Source organism: Arachis ipaensis, chromosome B02 (genome assembly GCF_000816755.2).
Source record: "Arachis ipaensis cultivar K30076 chromosome B02, Araip1.1, whole genome shotgun sequence".
Taxonomy (NCBI): Eukaryota; Viridiplantae; Streptophyta; class Magnoliopsida; order Fabales; family Fabaceae; genus Arachis; species Arachis ipaensis.
Window position 1 is genome coordinate 63,594,254 of NC_029786.2, and position 18,059 is coordinate 63,612,312.

At 35.5% G+C, this 18,059-nt stretch overlaps 1 protein-coding gene and 1 long non-coding RNA gene across 2 annotated transcripts in view; one reads left to right on the top strand and one right to left on the bottom strand.

Moving 5' to 3' along the window:
- LOC107625362 overlaps positions 1 to 6,200 on the top strand; it is a gene marked incomplete in the record, with an annotated part of 17,349 nt that extends 11,149 nt beyond the window's left edge. Inside the window, 7 exon segments of the mRNA XM_016327986.2 lie at positions 293 to 369; positions 1,303 to 1,370; positions 2,075 to 2,179; positions 2,613 to 2,770; positions 2,928 to 2,996; positions 4,824 to 4,979; positions 5,394 to 6,200. Coding sequence (XP_016183472.1) covers positions 293 to 369; positions 1,303 to 1,370; positions 2,075 to 2,179; positions 2,613 to 2,770; positions 2,928 to 2,996; positions 4,824 to 4,979; positions 5,394 to 5,474 — 714 coding nt within the window.
- LOC110268870 lies at positions 3,059 to 4,817 on the bottom strand. The gene is made up of 2 exons (XR_002357545.1): positions 3,922 to 4,817; positions 3,059 to 3,558 (listed from the first exon to the last, which is right to left on the bottom strand). It is a non-coding gene; the product is annotated as an uncharacterized LOC110268870 (long non-coding RNA).

Genomic DNA, 18,059 nt, shown 5'->3' on the forward strand with positions numbered 1-18,059 from the left:
AAAAACCCTTATCAACTAGCTTTTAAGGCGTGGTTCCCCACTTCCCTTACGTACCTGACAATGTGACGACACATTTCACTATTCTAATATGAATTGATTTGGTTAGACTATGTTAGAGATGGGTAGAATGGGGTCCTTGATGTTACGAAGGAGAGTGGTTCTTCCCCTTTAATAGCTATCCTTTAAATTGTGGTTTCCCACTTTCATTTGGTACTTTCTAAGCTATTGTGTACGGATTTGGGATATCAATTAGATTCCAAAGTTAATTTCTTGTGTTGAATAACCTTTTTAGGCACTCAGATTGAGATCTAATGAGCTAAAGCTTGAGAAGCAGTTGGAAAATGCGGAAGCAGAGATTTCTTCATACAGGTATTCTTGAGGTTTTAAATTTCAAGCAAAAGAACCACATATTCAATGATTGAAATTTGTTAAATATTTGACGATAGTGCTGCCTGAATTGTTGGCGTTCCTGTGAAGATAATCCATTTTCAAATGTCTGCTTTAGCCTCGATTTCAAATTGTAGATGGATTTGATAAAAGTTCTATCTTTACTGAAATCATTTCTCCTTTGGATATTGTTTTGTATACTATTCTAAAGCATCAAACACTGCAAATCCCTGGATTTGACATTTTAACCTAAAGAGTGAAAAGAAAAAGGGAAATTAAATAGGGAATCTTTCGTGCACTACTAGTCCTTTACATTTGTTTGTCATATTAGGAGTTTAAATTGAAGTACTTAACTTCCTCAATAAAATTCCTCCTTAATCTAAACGGAAGTAGATGGCTGCTTTCCTCTCCCCAACTTTATTTTCTTCTGGTGGAACATACCTTATTTTCCCTAATGAAAGTATTTATTATTGTCTGAGAAAAAATTATCAAACTTCAATCTGCTTTTGAATAAATGGCACTTAATTTTTCGCAATATTCAAATAACTTCCATGATTGATATAGAGACGGTATTTTAATTTTATTTTATTTTTTAATTAAAGAAGAAATTCATTAAGATGAAGATAAGAATAATACAAGATAGAAGATAAGAGTTCCTCTATACAAGAGCAAAACAACCAAAAGATCTATCTAAGAAAGCATAGCTTTCCAATCTCTCAAGTCTCAACATGTTTAAGAGGGAAAGTCCTCTATAAAGATCATGAGCTCTACACCAAATGTTATTGCCATCTTTTCTTTTTAATTTTTAAATTTAATACTTTAGCTCCCCAATGATGAAAGGTGATTTCATGTTTGTTTTCATTGTTCATTTTGCTTAATTTGTTTATATAAGGATTTTCTTAATAAATGTTGCAGAAAGAAAATGTCAAGCCTAGACAAAGACTGCCATGATATGCGGACGACCATTGAAGCACTTCAAGAGGGTAAACAGATTTTAACTGTAAATTATCCCTACTCATGTAATTTTCTATTTGCTTGCATCTGTGTAATACTTTTGTAAGGCTGGTGCTTTCACTTATTTGACGCTTATAAGAGGAAGGAACAAGCATTAAGAAGGAATATTGATGTGCAATGGTTATAACCAAAATTGGCAAAACAAGCTGTATATTCGTTAGGGTCATTTTTCATCTGAATGTATCTTTTTTGGTGATTTCTCAAACTAATTCCTATTTGGAATGCTACCTTGCGAATGAATATGCATATATAGGTGTATGCATAGATGGGGAATGGGATGGAACACAACCTTTAATTATTCCCAATAGTTTAAGGTGTTAGTTAGAAGCTAATAAATGAATTTATATTCTAGCACACCCTTTGAAATTCATTCATTTGTATTCATAAGAATGTCACTGGAACGAAACCATTGAACCATGTCAAGAACCATACCTTCCAAATGTTTAAGCTATTGATGGAGGCAAATCAATGGATTTATGCTTTCACAAGAACAATGTTCAGACATGCTTAACAAAAAATGCTAACCAACTGATAATTTTGTCCACTAACTTTTGAATATATATGTTGAGATGACAAAAAAGCACTGACCTTTCAAATTTGATGACAAATTTTACGTGAATTTAGTCATATATGAACTCAGTTGATGTTCATTCTCTTCCATTCATTGATACAGAGAAGAAAGTGTTGCTTTCTAAGCTGCGAAAGGCGTCAGGCATTGGAAAGTCAATTGAGAGTCATGTTTTGAAAAAGGATATTTCTACATCCACCCAGGATTTAGGTATGTATGCCTCGGTTGTGGTTGTTACTTTGTATATTCTAAATAAGCATAATGGTTATGGTCTATATGTGGATGTCCAATCAAGCAAGTGTTCATGCTAATTTCAAGTCAAATTAAGCCTGTTTTCATGGTTCTGTAGTTTTTTTTTTTTAAGGAATAACAGAAGTAATTGGTTTAATAAAAAAATTCTTAACATGAAAATGAGAATTCAATTATTCAAAAATGAGAGGGAAATGGACTTGTTTTGGCAAACAAAATTTTTACCATTTGCCCTTTTTCTCTTTTGATAGAACATCATTTATCCTATTTCAGTTTGTCTCCCCTTGCATATACTACAAAAAAATGAATAGATGATGATGATACATTGTTTTCTTAATCCATGTTTTTTACTAGTTTAATATCTCTGCTTATTTTTTTATATTATGCTGTGCAGCAAGCGAAGATGGTGATGCAGAAAACAGGGGTGCTCATGATGCTGAAGCATCTAGTTTATCCACAGTTCCTGATACTCCACACTCAACTTCTGGAGTTTCTCCTGTTCCTCGTGATCAGATGAGAGTGATAGAGAACATTAATGCGCTTATTTCTGAGGTAGCTTGGTCTATTGGAAACTCAGTGCCAACCTCTCATTGCTCATTACTGTTTTTATTTATTGGTTTTTTCCCCTGTCCTGCGCCATATGTTTGTTCCAAGTATTCTTGTAATTAAATAGGCTTGGCATATTCATGTGTCTACCTTTCTTATGTAGTTGGCACAGGAGAAAGAAGATTTGATGAAAGCCTTGACACTTGAGTCATCTGAATGTTCCAGGATGAGGGTAAGTCAGTCAGGGCCATGTTTTTTTTTATGTTTGAACGAGGAGCTTTTTTGTTATTTTTATTTTTGTTCTTAATCATTTTGGCATAACTTACTATTGTTTCTACCATGGAAGAGAGCACTTCATTGAAAGCAAGTTTGATGTGTTTGCTATTAGGGGATGAATTAATTAAGACAAAACAATAACAGCCAAGCTTTGTTCTACTTAGTTGAGTTAACTTCAAGGATTATATAATGCCAGTGTTATGTCATGAATTATGTGAATATTTAAACTATTGAAATCTGAATCTTTTAAGAATGGTTAAGCAAATTGTTGGGTCTCCCTCTATCTCTATTTATTAGGCTACTCTCCATTTCTACCATTTTTCCCTTAATAAATGCTACTATAACTTTCTCCGCATTGCATTCCCTAAATGTTATTTCACTGTCCAATATTCGAATGATAAGAATTTAGGTGCTTTACATAATATCAGACATTTTCTTATACTGTTACACCTATAATAGTCCTTGCTTTGGTTGAAGTTTGTGCAGTTTTCTAATATTTATTTTTTCAAATGAAAGACCTCCGATGAAGGCAACAACAACAAAGCTGTCCCACTAGGTGGGGTCGGCTACATGAATCAAACGACGCCATTGTGCTCTGTCATGTATCATGTCTATAGAGAAATCGTCTACATGTAGATCTCGTTTGACCACCTCATGGATGGTCTTCTTAGGTCTTCCTCTACCTTTCACCTCTTATCCATCTTCCATCTCATCCACCCTCCTGATTGGGTGTTCTGTCGGTCTTCTTCTCACATGTCCAAACCACCTGAGACGCGATTCAACCATCTTTTCCACAATAGGTGCTACTCCAACTCTCCCTTATATCTTCGTTCCTTATTTTATCCAATCGCGTATGACCACTCATCCATTTCAACAAAGACCTCCGATGAAGGCGCCACTGAAAAACAAATACTGCCCAAAATATAAACCAAAAGAAAAGTTTGGATTGTTTATGGTGTTTGTCCAAGGTATTGAATTCTTATAAGGTGACTTTGGAAGCAAAAAAAAAGTGCTATTGAAGAGAAGCAATTGGTGCTTCTTTTAAGAAGGGAAAGAAACACACTTTTGGTTTTGGAGCAACATTCAATCTGTTTTCTTATTATTATTGTACCCGTTTATCTGTTAATTTTAGTCGGAGGATGCAGACCACAGATTTTTCTTGTGTGTTTTCATATAAACCATTTCATCACTTTTCAACTCACTCTCCAAGTCCATCTAGGTTCCTCCTTGATCAACTCAATTGGAATTGGAAAGCTCAGCCTAAGTTCAATATTGTTTTGGACAATGATACTAGATAGGGTTAATACAAATAACTTGTTGCATATTTGTAGTCCTTACTATAGGGAAGCGATTCCGTGAATCGATATTTCCAGGTATTCTTGGGTGACAGTGTACCATACGTAGCTTAATGAAAGAGGCAAAGAGCTCTTATATCAGATGGTGTGTTTAGGAAGCATTGAAGCCATTCACAAGTCGTCTTCATCTAGGCGATTTTGCTTTTAGCATAGTTGATCCTTGATACAAACATCCACATGTTTAGATTAGATTGCTTTGATCTCTGATCTTTTCTTTTCTCCTTTAGCTAATAATATACTGTACCCAAATTAACTAGACACTGTAGTATGTCTAACTAATGCCCAATTAATGTGTTGGTATGCAATTTGTAAAAAAGCTCTTTGTCGGATCTTATAAACTTTGTTTTATAATTCTGGTCTATAGTTCCATTCCAGTTCACTGTTAGTCTTAACTGTGCTATTTCTTCTGTTTGCTTTCCTGTTTGAAGGAGATAAACAAGGAATTATCATGGAAACTTGAGCTCCAGACTCAAAGATTAGAGCTGTTGACTTCTCAAAGCATGGTCAATGAGAATATTTCAGGAAAACAACCAGAATTTACTCCTATGTACGAGAACACCCCCTATGCAGATGAGGGTGATGAGGTAACTTTTATGTGTTCAATTTGCTTTATTGGGTTATATGAACTTCATATTATCTTGAGTTATGACTAGAGCATATCCTTTATACTTCTATGAATCCTTGCCTCTTGTTTACAATATCCCCATCTCAAAATATCTGTCAATTTCGGCATAGTGACTAAAAAATCAATGTATTTCGAACACTCCTTTGTCTAGAATATGTGTTTCACAGTACCACTATAAAATTTATATATCTTTATTGAATTTGTAAGGATTCCATGGGTGTTGGTTGAAAATTGAAACCTTGATTATATTATTAGGAGTGAAGATAGTTGACCTGTAACCGTTAGTGGTTGTTAAGACTTGAGAACAACGGTTGGAAAACTAGAAATCTAAAGAAAAGAAAATAGGAATTGATTTCTGTTTCTTTCTTACTAGGTGGTGGAGAGAGTGTTAGGATGGATTATGCAGCTGTTTCCTGGTGGGCCTTCGAAGCGAAGAACTAGCAAACTTCGTTGATTGGATATACATTGAATTTTTAATTGTTGTGATCAAACTCTACAAAGCTACCGGGATGGATTGTTATACCATTTCCCAGTAATGCCACCAAGGAAAAGGAACATCAAATTTCAACCCAGATCCACAAGTAACGTGTCGACAGAGTTTCTACCAATTTGCTTTTTTGTTGCTTTTCACCTCCTCAACACTGGAGGCCGTGATCTGTATATTTTGAGTGAACCACAGCGAATTCTTGAAAAAGAAATGAGCTGCTTTTCGGAGCTGCTTATTGATTGTCAAATCCGGCTGCAATTATTTTGGAAGATGGCAATAAAATCTGTTATGCGGTTTAATCTCTTGACTGAGTTCCAAATTTTTGTGCTAATAGTATCTGGATATGAAAGACTGCCCAACCAGAAGCTTGGTGGGGGATGATGGAACCATCTGGTCAACAAAAGACTTAGAAGTGGTAATGTGAATGTATTGAATGTACTAGTGCAAAACGTGATATATAATGGAAGTCTGTGTTTTTCAATCACATAGATATATCTTTTAAGTTTGCACTAACATTATATCGCTTATGGACGTTATGCCCTGAAGCTTACTATATATAGTGAAAACAGCATTCCCCAGCTAATGAAACCTTTAGCATTTGAAACATTTTGCTAATGAGTGGTATGTGATCTATTTTCCATAGTAGTAAATGACACGTTGCTATCAAAAGGTTGTCAGATACCTGTTACATTGACACCCCCGAAGTCTTTGTACTCTTCGCTTCGTTATTTCTTGTTTGAACTGCTGTTAAAATACAATGTGATTTACTATAGTTTATAAAGAGTAAACTACAAAAATGCTCGAATAATTAAATCGCTAATAAAAGTATCTTTAATTTAGTTAACAAAATTAACTTCAAAATTTTTTTCACAAAAATACTCAATCGTCAAAGTAGACAAATTCGTTCACCCGGATGGCTGGTGTGGCGCCGTTGTTATAACTCCATTCTGTTGCACCTCAAACCTTAAGGCAGCGTTTGGTGCACTTCACACAGACACAGAGACATGGATACGTCAAAATAATTAAATCGCTAATAAAAGTATCATATGTTTGTTTGTTAAGACACAAATTTTTTATGGACACGTTAGTACAAAAGTATACACAAAATACATGTATTTAGTATACTTTTAAAATAATGAGACATAGAGACAATCAATTAGATACAATTTTTTACTCATTTACCCCTTATTAATTTCTTAATCCTAGTTTTTTTTCTCTTTCTCCTTCTCCATCCACGTGACCATTCTCCTTCCTCCCTCCTCCCTCTTTCCGCCGTCGCATCCCGTCGTCCAGATTCGCTGTCAGCGTTGCATCTCTTCGTCCAGATCCCTCGTCCAGATCCACCGCCGCTGCCGCGTCTCCGCTTTCACCCAGATCCGCGTGCCACCGCCACTGCGTCTCCTACTTCCTCCAAATTCGAGCGCTGTGTCTCCTCCTCTGTCTAGATCTGCGCGCCGCCACTCGTCTCCTCCTTCGTTCAGATCCGCCGTCGCCGCTAAGTCTCCTTCTTCGTCCAGATTTGTGGTTGTCGCCTCTCTTCCCTCTTCGCGATGTCCATGGCCGCCTCTCCATCTTCTCCTCCGTCCAGATCCGCGCGCCGCCACTCGTGTCCTCTTTCGTTCAGATCCGCCGTCGCCGCTACGTCTCCTTCTTCGTCCAGATTTGCGGCTGTCGCCTCTCCTCCCTCTTCACAACGGCCGCCTCTCCTTCTTCCTCTTCGAGTTTGCCATTGCCGCCTCTTCCTCTACATTGATTCTTCTCTTTTCACAGTTTGCTCTTTAGTTACCTTCTCCTCCCTTTTTGTTTTTCTGTTGAAAAATAAAAATTTTTGTTGATTCTTATAAATTTTTTGCTGATTGATTTGTGGTGAATTGTGTGTGATGATGAATCTGTAGTGGTGGAGATGGTGGATGATAGTGGTAGCAACGGTGGCTGATATTCTTTTTTTTTTTTTTTTATAAGAATAATATGAACTTTTTGTAATTTTATTGTGTCTTGTTCAATGTTTACCAAACACAGTGCATAAACACTAATAATTTGTGTCCATGTCTTTAATATCTATGTCTCTGTGTCTCTGTCTCAAAAGATACATAAACCAAACGCTGCCTAATATTCACCACATTTTCTTCTCTCCCAAGTTGATCTTTCTTTTTGTGTTCCTCCACCTTGTGTGCTTCACCATTTGCCCTTCTCCCTCTTCCTTCTAGTGTTGTCTTTTCACTTCCTCTTTAGTTATGTCATCCTCTTCCGCTTTTTACCCTCAGCCCATCACCCTTCATCCTATGTTGCTTACCCTTCAGTCCTCTACCCTTTACTTTAGTCTTCTCCTTTTTCTCTTGTAGCTTCTAGATATGTGTTGGGGTGTTTCTGTCATTTGCACTTTACTCTCTTCACTGGCCTAACAAACATATGATATTATTAGCCATAGGGCAAGCATGCATCACATGCATATGTGTGTTTTGTTTGATTGTGTATTAATTGTGTTTGCCTATGTGATTATTATGCTTACTTACTATATTTGCTACATGCTGTATTTGTATTCTACTTGTGTTTGCTTTGTTTGTATTGTTTGTCTGTGCACCAGAATTTTGGAGGACTGGAGGAAGGCGAAAATTAGGGCTTAAATTAGAAAGTAATTAGAAATAAGAACCTTAGATAACCTACCCTGTTTATGGCTTTCAATTTATAAACTTTAATATTTAAATCTGAGTGTCAGAGTTCTAGGATCGCCTCTGACTTTTCCAGGACCTTATATATTATATATGTGGGTACCTCTACTATGCTGAGAACCCCCGTTCTCATCTCATATAAATGTTATTTTTAGATGCAGGTCGAGAGGCACCTCGCTAGGCATCTGGAGTTTCGATCGCAACAGAGTTGGGGCTTTTTGGCTTTTGTCTTTTGATATGATATATGTATACTTATATATGTGCTAGTCTTCTCCTATATGTATGTTTTATTTTTCGGCCTCATAGAGGCTTGATGGAGACATAGGGTCTGTTTTGGAGTATTTTGGATGTTGGGATTGTATATATGTATATAAATATTCTCTAGCCAGTCTTAACTTTGCAGGTTGAGCCCGGAGCTTGACTATTTTGTATCCTTAGCACTCCGATCCTATTATATATATATATATATATTCTTTGTACGCAAGTAATCGTTACCTTAAGCGTTGAGCTTTTATTTTTCACGTTTTTGCTTAACCAACTTTCAAGACTCCTTGAATATTATATTTTTTCAATTATGTTATGTATGTATATTTTATTTTACAAGTCGTAATATCACACTACCTCTGTTTTACGGCTTAAGCGTAAAGTTTTGTGTAGTAGGGTGTTACCCTTTCTAAGTTGAATGTTTGATTGGGTCCCGCAAACTACAGATGGTAGAAAGATCATCTAGAGTTAGAGGTCTTCATGTTGTTAACACCAATGATGATGATGACAACCATGCTGACATTCATGATGATTTGTTGATGCCAATGTAATGGCGGTGGACAAAACCTTTCATTGAGAGGGATGAAAGTAGTGTTGCTGATGAAAGGAGATAGATGTTCATAAATGTTAAGCCCAACTACTCCTTAGCCCCCAAGAAACGGTCGTCTAGATTGACCCATGAAGTCAAGTCCGGATACACCCAACAAATCAACCTACCCAACCTTCGCTAGTCTCAAGTTCCATGACCTGAGTCCAACCCGACTTAGGGAACAAATTTGAAACCCCCTACTTCAATTGTAGTGGCATAATTATCCACTCAACTGCAACCTCCATCACAATAGGGAGATAACTTTCTACTACGATTTGATAAAGATCATATTGTTGAAGGCCATATCCATGAACCCACTTTATAAATACTCTAACACTCATATATTTTATTCATTCATTTTACACTTACCATTCTTAAACCTTTCTTGACTTAAGTATCAGAGTTCATTATATGTACCTTGAATTGTCGTTCTAAAGCTGACATGAAGGAACTTCAGGCGAATTCACCACCATAAGGTCTCGAAAAATTATAAAAAAATAATTGAATAATTAATCATTAAATTAAAATAGTTAAAATGCGTCTGGAAGGGTTCAAAAATTAAAACTTAAGAATTTAAAAATTTAACGATGATGATTGAATTCAAAGAATTTTTTCAAGTGGAAAATTGTAATTTATTTCGGAAAAAAGTGAAAACACGCGTATTGGTAATTTAAGCGGCTGTACCGGCTTAAATTTGCCTGGTACTGTGAGGGAGAATTAATTAGGAGTGAATGAGCTTAAGAAATTAAAATTCATAATTTGGGGAAGAAAAAATAATTAGAATACAAATTAAAATACTAATCTTAAAAGTTTTAACCTAGAATTGGACCAACGGGCTAAAATGAGTGAACCGAACCCAAATTGGACCTAAACCCACACTTTATAAAGCCCAATTTTAGCACAAAACAATCAATTCTCCCCTATTTCTTTGAGAGATACATGGTTAGAGAAGAGAGACGAAAACTCAAAATCCTAACTCCATAAACTTCAATCCTCCATAACTTTTAATCCAGAGCTCCGATCGCCACACTGTTTTCAGCCACGCGAAGCCCATCTCCTCCTCTACAATTTTATTCAAAAATTTTGGTAAGCATCTCCCTAACTAAACTGTAGTTTCGTTGTCCCCATGAGAATTACGTTTTTGGCTAGTGTGTTCATGAAACTTAGTGATTCTTGTATTTAGGGAAAACTCTAGCTTGAGTTCTAACTAGGTTCCAACTAATTTTAATGGGTAAAAGTAAGAGCCACTTTTTCCATGTGTTCATAAAACTTTATAAAATCCTAGTGATTGAATATTGTGTATGTTATGTGAAAATAGTGTAGATTGGTATTAGAAGCATTAAGTTGATCATTGGTGATATTTGAGTTTGGTGGAGGTAAACTTGGAGCCTAAACTTAGTGAAATTCAAGAATTGAAGGTTTGATCTTGGCTTCTTAGAGGTATGGTTTAAGTTTCATTTAAATACCATGTAATATGACATGAAGTCCTAGGCTAGATGCCCATAGGAATAGAATTGAATTATGTGAATTGATGGAATTGAATGTTGTTGATTAATTGTTGAATTTGATTTTGGTTGGTGTGGTTGCTTGTTGTGGGTTTAGTGTTAATGTTATGATGGAATGGATGTTAATGATTGAGATTGTGATTTGATCTATTATCTATAACAATATATAATGCTAAAACAAATTTTGGTGTCCAAATTTTTTTTCAATTTTATCCTTTCTTATCTATTCCACTATATGTCAGTTATTCCACGTTAAAAAACTACCACTACCTCATCTTTTTTCTTATGACATACATATCAGTCAGATTCTCTCCTATTTCAAACATCTACGTAACTATTATAATTATTTCTTTCTCTCCTTATTATCTCTCACCTCACATTACGGTTTCTGCATAATTAAAAAACTTCCTTCATTTTTTATGCATTTTTTCATGCCTCTTTCTCATTTCACCTAAATAATATTGTCCTAAATTTAAGTTTCAATATTATTCTAAATGAGAGAAATTTATTATTAAAAAGAAGTTTTTTATATAACCGTCAAGTTACTTTAAATAAAAAATTTTTCGTCTATTTTAAACAGCAATTCATTAAAAAATTTCTATTGGATATAAATCATTGTTGCAATTTTTTAAACAATAAAAGTAAAATAGTTTAAATAGGATAATTTTTTTTAAATAAATGTACAAAGAATAATTTTTCTCTTTAAATTATAATTATTATCGTACTATCTAATATACTCTTAATATTTATACAGTATATGATGACAATTGGTGTCTAAATTTAAGTTCCAATATTATTCCTAAAGAAAGATTTATTATTAAAAATTATTTCATCAATTATGTTAAATAAAAAAATTTCTACCATTGACGATGGCCAAATTGCATAGGTTAGGAATTTTCCATCAAAATAGAATTGACGTTGCAAGTATAGTCCTAACCGACAATTGACCATCCATGAAAAGAATAGTCACAATCAACACAATATTATAAACCGAGAGTATTTAACTCCCAGATCGTTCTCCCTAGGAGTTGCAATTGAAATGTCATATCATTGGCTATGAGATATTTTTGGAGTTTTGATTATAAGAGGCAAGAAATTAAAATAGCAATAAATTAAATGAACATGCAAGAAGACTCTTGGTGAGAATTGGGGAATTAAGGATTCCTATCCTAGTTGTGAACCACAAACATGGTAATTGTGTGTGAACTAATCCCAAATAGTCTATCCTAACATCGAGGATAAGTCAAAAGGGGCATAATTGATTCCAATCCCTAAGTCCTAGTCAACATTAGTGGGTCACTTAGAGTCAAGAGAAACCAAACCAATTAACAATCCTCACACAATGTGGAATGGACACCCACAACTCAATTTCACCCAAACACCCAATTTTTCAACCAAGAGTGTGAAAACTAAACATGCAAAAATTAAACATCAAAGCAATAAAATGATCATGCAAAGAATTAAAAGTCAAAGCAATTAAATGCAAGGAAAGGAAACTTCAAATGCAAGAAACCTCTTGGTGTGGATTGGGAGCTAAGGTTACCTATCCTAATCATTGACCACAAACACATGATGATTATGAAGAGTTAATCTTACTTAGTCAACCCTACATCAAGGATAAGTTAAATAGGCATAGTTGATTCCAATCCCTAAGTCCTAAGTTAATACAATTGGGTCATATAGAGTCAAGGAAGACCAAATCAACTAACTACTCTAATGTATCAAACAAGAATGGACATCAATGACTCAAGGGTCACCAAAGTCATCAATTTCAAGCCAAGAATGAAGAAAAACTAAGTAAAAACCCAACCAAGCATTTTGTCAAACACTTGGTGTGCATGAAAATAAAGCATGATAAAATGAGAAGAAATAATAAATGCTACAACTACCAAGCAAGAAAAGTAAAGATAGCAACTCAATAAAGCAATAAATGACATGAAAACATAAATTGCATTAAATGTAAATAAAATTAACAAAGAGTGTTCATAACATAAAAATGACAAAATAAAGGAAATAACAAAGGAAATGAAGAAGAATAAAGATGAAATAACAATAAATGACAAGGAAAAGTAAATGAAAATAAAAATTAAAAGTAGAAATTACAAGAAATTAAACTAAGAAACCCTAATTCTAGAGAGAAGGGAGAGCTTCTCTCTCTAGAAAACAACCTACATAATGCTAAACTAACCCTAATTTCTCTCCCCTTCACATTGAGTGAGGTCTTCTTTGATATAGGTAAAATTAGCTTTAGAAAGTCCAAAAACTGGGCTCTGGAGGCCCAAAAATTGCCCCAGCGATTTCCAATAAGTGAGTCGCGTGCTGGGACGTGTGCGTACGCATAGTTGTGTGCGTACGCACACCTGCTAATTTTCTTCTTGTGCACACTGATAAACCACTATTTTATGGTTTATCTTGTGCTCAATTGAATGGATTTTATCAATCTTTCATACACTTGTTCATACAAAATGCATGTTTTACATTCTCCTTCCTGATTTTGTGCTATGATTGAAAACATGCTTCTTTGGCCTTATATTTGCTAATATTAATATTCTCTTATTACCATTCGATGCCGTGATATGTGTGTTAAGTGATTTCAGAGATTACAGGGCAGGAATGGCTGAGAGGATGGAAAGGAAGCATGCAAAAGTGGAAGGAATACAAGAAGTTGAAGAAATTGTTAAGCTGTCCAGCCTGACCTCTTTGCACTCAAACGGTCATAAATTGAGCTACAGAGGTCCAAATGATGCGGTTCCAGTTGCGTTGAAAAGCTAACATCTGGGGATTCTAAATAAAATATAATTTGCCATAGTTTCTTTGAGGATAAGTGATGCAAACGTGTGGATCACGCGGACGCATCACATCTGCGAAAATCAGCATGTTTGAATTCACAACCAGCAAATTCTGGGTTGTTTCTGGCCCAGTTTTCGGCCCAGAAAACACAGATTAGAGGCTATAAAGTGGGAGAATCCATTCATTCATTAATCAAGCTTTAATATACACAATTTTAGGATTAGATGTAGTTTTTAGAGAGAGAGGTTCTCTCTTCTCTCTTAGGATTAGGATTTAGGATTTCTATTATGTTTAGGCTACTTCTTTTCAATCACAGGTTCAATGTTCCTTTAATTTATTTTCTACTTTTATTTATTCTATTACTTTAATTGTTATTTATCTTTTCAATTTGGCTTATGAACTTCATGTTAGATTTTAATTTCTATTTAATGCAATTTGAGAAATTTTAGATTTAAGATTTCTTTCTTTTATTTGTTACTGCTGCTTCCCATCTGAAGGCATTTTTATTCAAGTAGATTTTCTCCCTTTTGACTTTGGTTAAGTAATTGGTAACACTTGAGTTATCAAACTCAGCTGTTGATTGAAATTGGAATTCTTTGCTGATTAATTTGTACTCCAATAACTCTAGTCTTTCCATAGGAGTTGACTAGGACCTGAGGATCAAATCAATTTGTCCACTTGACTTTCCTTTGTTTAGCAAGGGTTAATTAAAGTGGAAGCAGAATCCAATTCTCATCACACCTGATAAGGATAACTAGGATAGGACCTCAATTTCTTATACCTTGCCAAGAGATTTTATTATTATTAATTTATTTTTCTCGTCATTTAAATTACTTGTTCCCTATATTTCAAAAAACCCAAAAATACACTTTTACTCATAACCAATAATAAATCATACCTCCCTGCAATTCCTTGAGAAGACGACCCGATGTTTAAATACTTCAGTTATTTATTTTTATTGGGTTTGCTTAAGTGACAAACAAAACTTTTGTACGAAAGGAATTCTTGTTGGTCTAGAAGCTATATTTGCAACGCGATTATATTTTTGTGAAAATTCTAGATCGCGCGAGAATTTCGTTCGTCAAAATGGCGCCGTTGCCGGGAAATTACAAACGTGTGCCTTATTATTGGTTATTGTAAATATTTTCTTTTTAATTAATTTTTTCGAAAATTACAAAAAAAATTTCAGATTTTTATTTTAAAACTTTTATTTTGTTTGTTTATTTGATTTTATTTTTGTTTTTAATTTTTATTAGTTGCTATGAGTTCTCACCCCCATCGCTTTGAGTTTGGTTCCAATGTTGTTGCAAGGAATGGAAATTATAACAGGAACATGCATCAAGGTCAAAACAATCAGAGATGGAAGGAGCCACGAGAATTTGATCAGCCCTTTCGGCAATAACACCTTCCACAGTACCACAGACAAAGACCATTCCACAATGCATGCCGAGACAATAGTTATGGTGGACCCTTTCGTGATAACCAACCTCCACCAAATTACTATAGTCAACAGCCATTCCAGGGAGCGTACCAAGATGATGGATATGGTGGACCCCATTGTAGTTACCAACAAGGCCCACCATATGATTATGAACCGCCTCCTCAACACAACTCTGGACCACCATACTCACAAGCCCCCTACTACCAAACATCATCACATGATTCTAACCTTTATCCACCATATCAACCACCCTATGAGCCATATGAGCCATACATAGATCCACCCCAATTCCGACCCTGTTACTCTCAAGGACCACCACCTCCATATACAGCACATCCATATCCATCAATCCAAGAGCCTTATGATCCTACTTATGATATCCGAGCAGAACAAGAGTTAAGGGATCGTCTCAAAGAAACAATGGATCAATTTCAAGCAACCCAGCGTCAATTGGACCGAGCGATAAACCAAACAGCACCCGAAGCTTTCATGGCTAAGGAATCTCAATTTGAGAGAAAGGAATTGAAGTGTGCTGTGCAACAAGTGGAAAAGATGGAGAGTGATGAACCACCCTCTTATCATGAACCTTTCCTCCCAAATAATGAGCCCTCACATCCACCTCAACCTTCAATGCATGATACTATTGGTGTTCTTCTTCAAGGGCAAAGAGAGATGAAACGAGGAGTACTAGAATTCGTGACTGCCTTTACCGAGGTAGTAAATCGATTAGCTTCTCAACATCTGAGCACTCAAAGTACTCCCATGGCTACATGTGGAGAATCAAAAGAAGAGCGTAGCATGAAAGAGACACTAGAAACTCCGGTGGACAATGAGGAACATGGCTTTGTATTGGAACAAGTGGAGGAAGCCATAACAGTTGCAGAGGAAGAAGTGGTTGAAGATTTAGGAGATGCTGAACCTCCATGGGAATCTAGAATTGTAGAGTACCCCTCTAATAAGATTGAAATTGATGTCAAGAAGGCCAGTGCACAACCTCCATGGCATATTACTTATGAAGACTTGGATGGGATAGATCAAGAAGTAAGTTTCCTCGGTGATGAGAATCATGCATTAAGTCCTCTTGGTGATAAATCTATGATGAGCGGATATTTTATACGCTTTTTGGGGTTAATTTCATATAGTTTTTAGTATGTTTTAGTTAGTTTTTAGTTTATTTTCATTAGTTTCTAGGAAAAATTCATATTTCTGGACTTTACTATGAGTTTATGTGTTTTTCTGTAATTTCAGGTATTTTCTGGCTGAAATTGAGGGAGCTGAGCAAAAATCTGATTCAGGCTGAAAAAGAACTGCTGATGCTGTTGGATCCTGACCTCTCTGCACTCGGAATGGAATTTATGGAGCTACAGAAGTCCAATTGACGCGCTTCCAATTCCGTTGGAAATTAGACATCCAGGGATTTCCAGAAATATATAATAGTCCATACTTTGCTCAAGGATAGACGACGTAAACTGGCGTTCAACGCCAGTTCCATGTTGCAGTCTGGCGTCCAGCGCCAGAAACAGGTTATAAGTTGGAGTTCAATGCCAGAAACAGGTTACAACCTGGCGTTGAACGCCCAAAACAGCCCAGGCACGTGAGAAGCTTTAGTCTCAGCCCCAGCACACACCAAGTGGAACCCAGAAGTGGATTTCTGCACTATCTATCATAGTTTACTCATTTTCTGTAAACCTAGGTTACTAGTTTAGTATTTAAACAACTTTTAGAGATTTATTTTGTATCTCATGACATTTTAGATCTGAACTTTGTAATCTCTGACGGCATGAGTCTCTAAACTCCATTGTTGGGGTGAGGAGCTCTGCTGTGTTTTGATGAATTAATGCAACTATTTCTGTTTTCCATTCACACATGTGTGTTCCTATCTAAGATATTCATTCGCGCTTAAATATAGAGAAGGTGATGATCCATGACACTCATCACCTTCCTCAATCTATAAACGTGTGTCTGACAACCACCTCCGTTCTACATCAGATTGAATGAGTATCTCTTAGATTCCTTAATCAGAATCTCTGTGGTATAAGCTAGAATCCATTGGCAGCATCCTTGAGAATCCGGAAAGTCTAAACCTTGTCTGTGGTATTCCGAGTAGGATTCTGGGATTGGATGACTGTGACGAGCTTCAAACTCGCGAGTGCTGGGCGTAGTGACAGACGCAAAAGGATAGTAAATCCTATTCTGGTATGATCAAGAACCTATAGATGATTAGCCGTGCGGTGACAGCGCACCTGGACCATTTTCACTGAGAGGAAGGATGGTAGCCATTGACAACAGTAATCCACCAACACACAGCTTGCCATAGGAGGGACGTGCGTGCGTGAAGAATAAAATAGGGAGAAATCAGAGATTCAAAAGACAAAGCATCTCCAAAACTCCAACATATTCTCATTTACTGCATAACAAGTATTTATTTCATGCTCTTTTATTCCTCGTAATTCAATTTGATAAGTGAATTATTTTCCTGACTAAGAGTTACAAGGTAACCAGAGATTGCTTCAAGCCAACAATCTCCGTGGGATTCGACCCTTACTCACGTAAGGTATTACTTGGACGACCCAGTGCACTTGCTGGTTAGTTGTGCGGAATTACATAGTGTGAAGTAATTTTCGTGCACCAAGTTTTTGGCGCCGTTGCCGGGGATTGTTCATGTTTGGAGAACTGACGGTTTGTTTTGTTGCTTAGATTAGGAAAAAATTTTTCCTTTTGGTTTAGAGTCTTCTATTATTATTTTTGGTTGAAATTTTCTTTTTAAAATCCTTATTTTCTTTTTTTTTTAATTTTTAAAAATTTTTTTCTTAGTTATTAAAATTACTTCTTCAAAACAAGTGTTACATTTGCTGCCCAATTGGCTAGAGCATTGGTCTATGTTCTTGGTAATTGGGTATATTCTTTTCAAAATCTTCTTTTTCAAAAATAATTTTTCTATTAAATCTTGTGCCAAACTTTAAGTTTGGTGTTTTCTTGTTGATTTTTCTTTGGTTTTCGAAAATTTTAGTTTGGTTTTCTAAAAATTTTAAGTTTGATGTTCTATCTTCATGTTCTTGTTGTTCTTGTGAGTCTTCAAGGTGTTCTTGACTTTTCCTTGTGTCTTGATCTTAAAATTTTTAAGTTTGGTGTTCCTTGGTGTTTTCCCTCCAAAATTTTCGAAAACAAGGAGCATTAGATCTAAAAATTTTAAATCTTGTGCTATTTTATTGTTTTTCTCTCTCCTTATCAAATTCAAAAAAAAAATATTTTCTCTCCATTTTAAAGCAAATTTTCGAAAATTGCTCTTAAAAT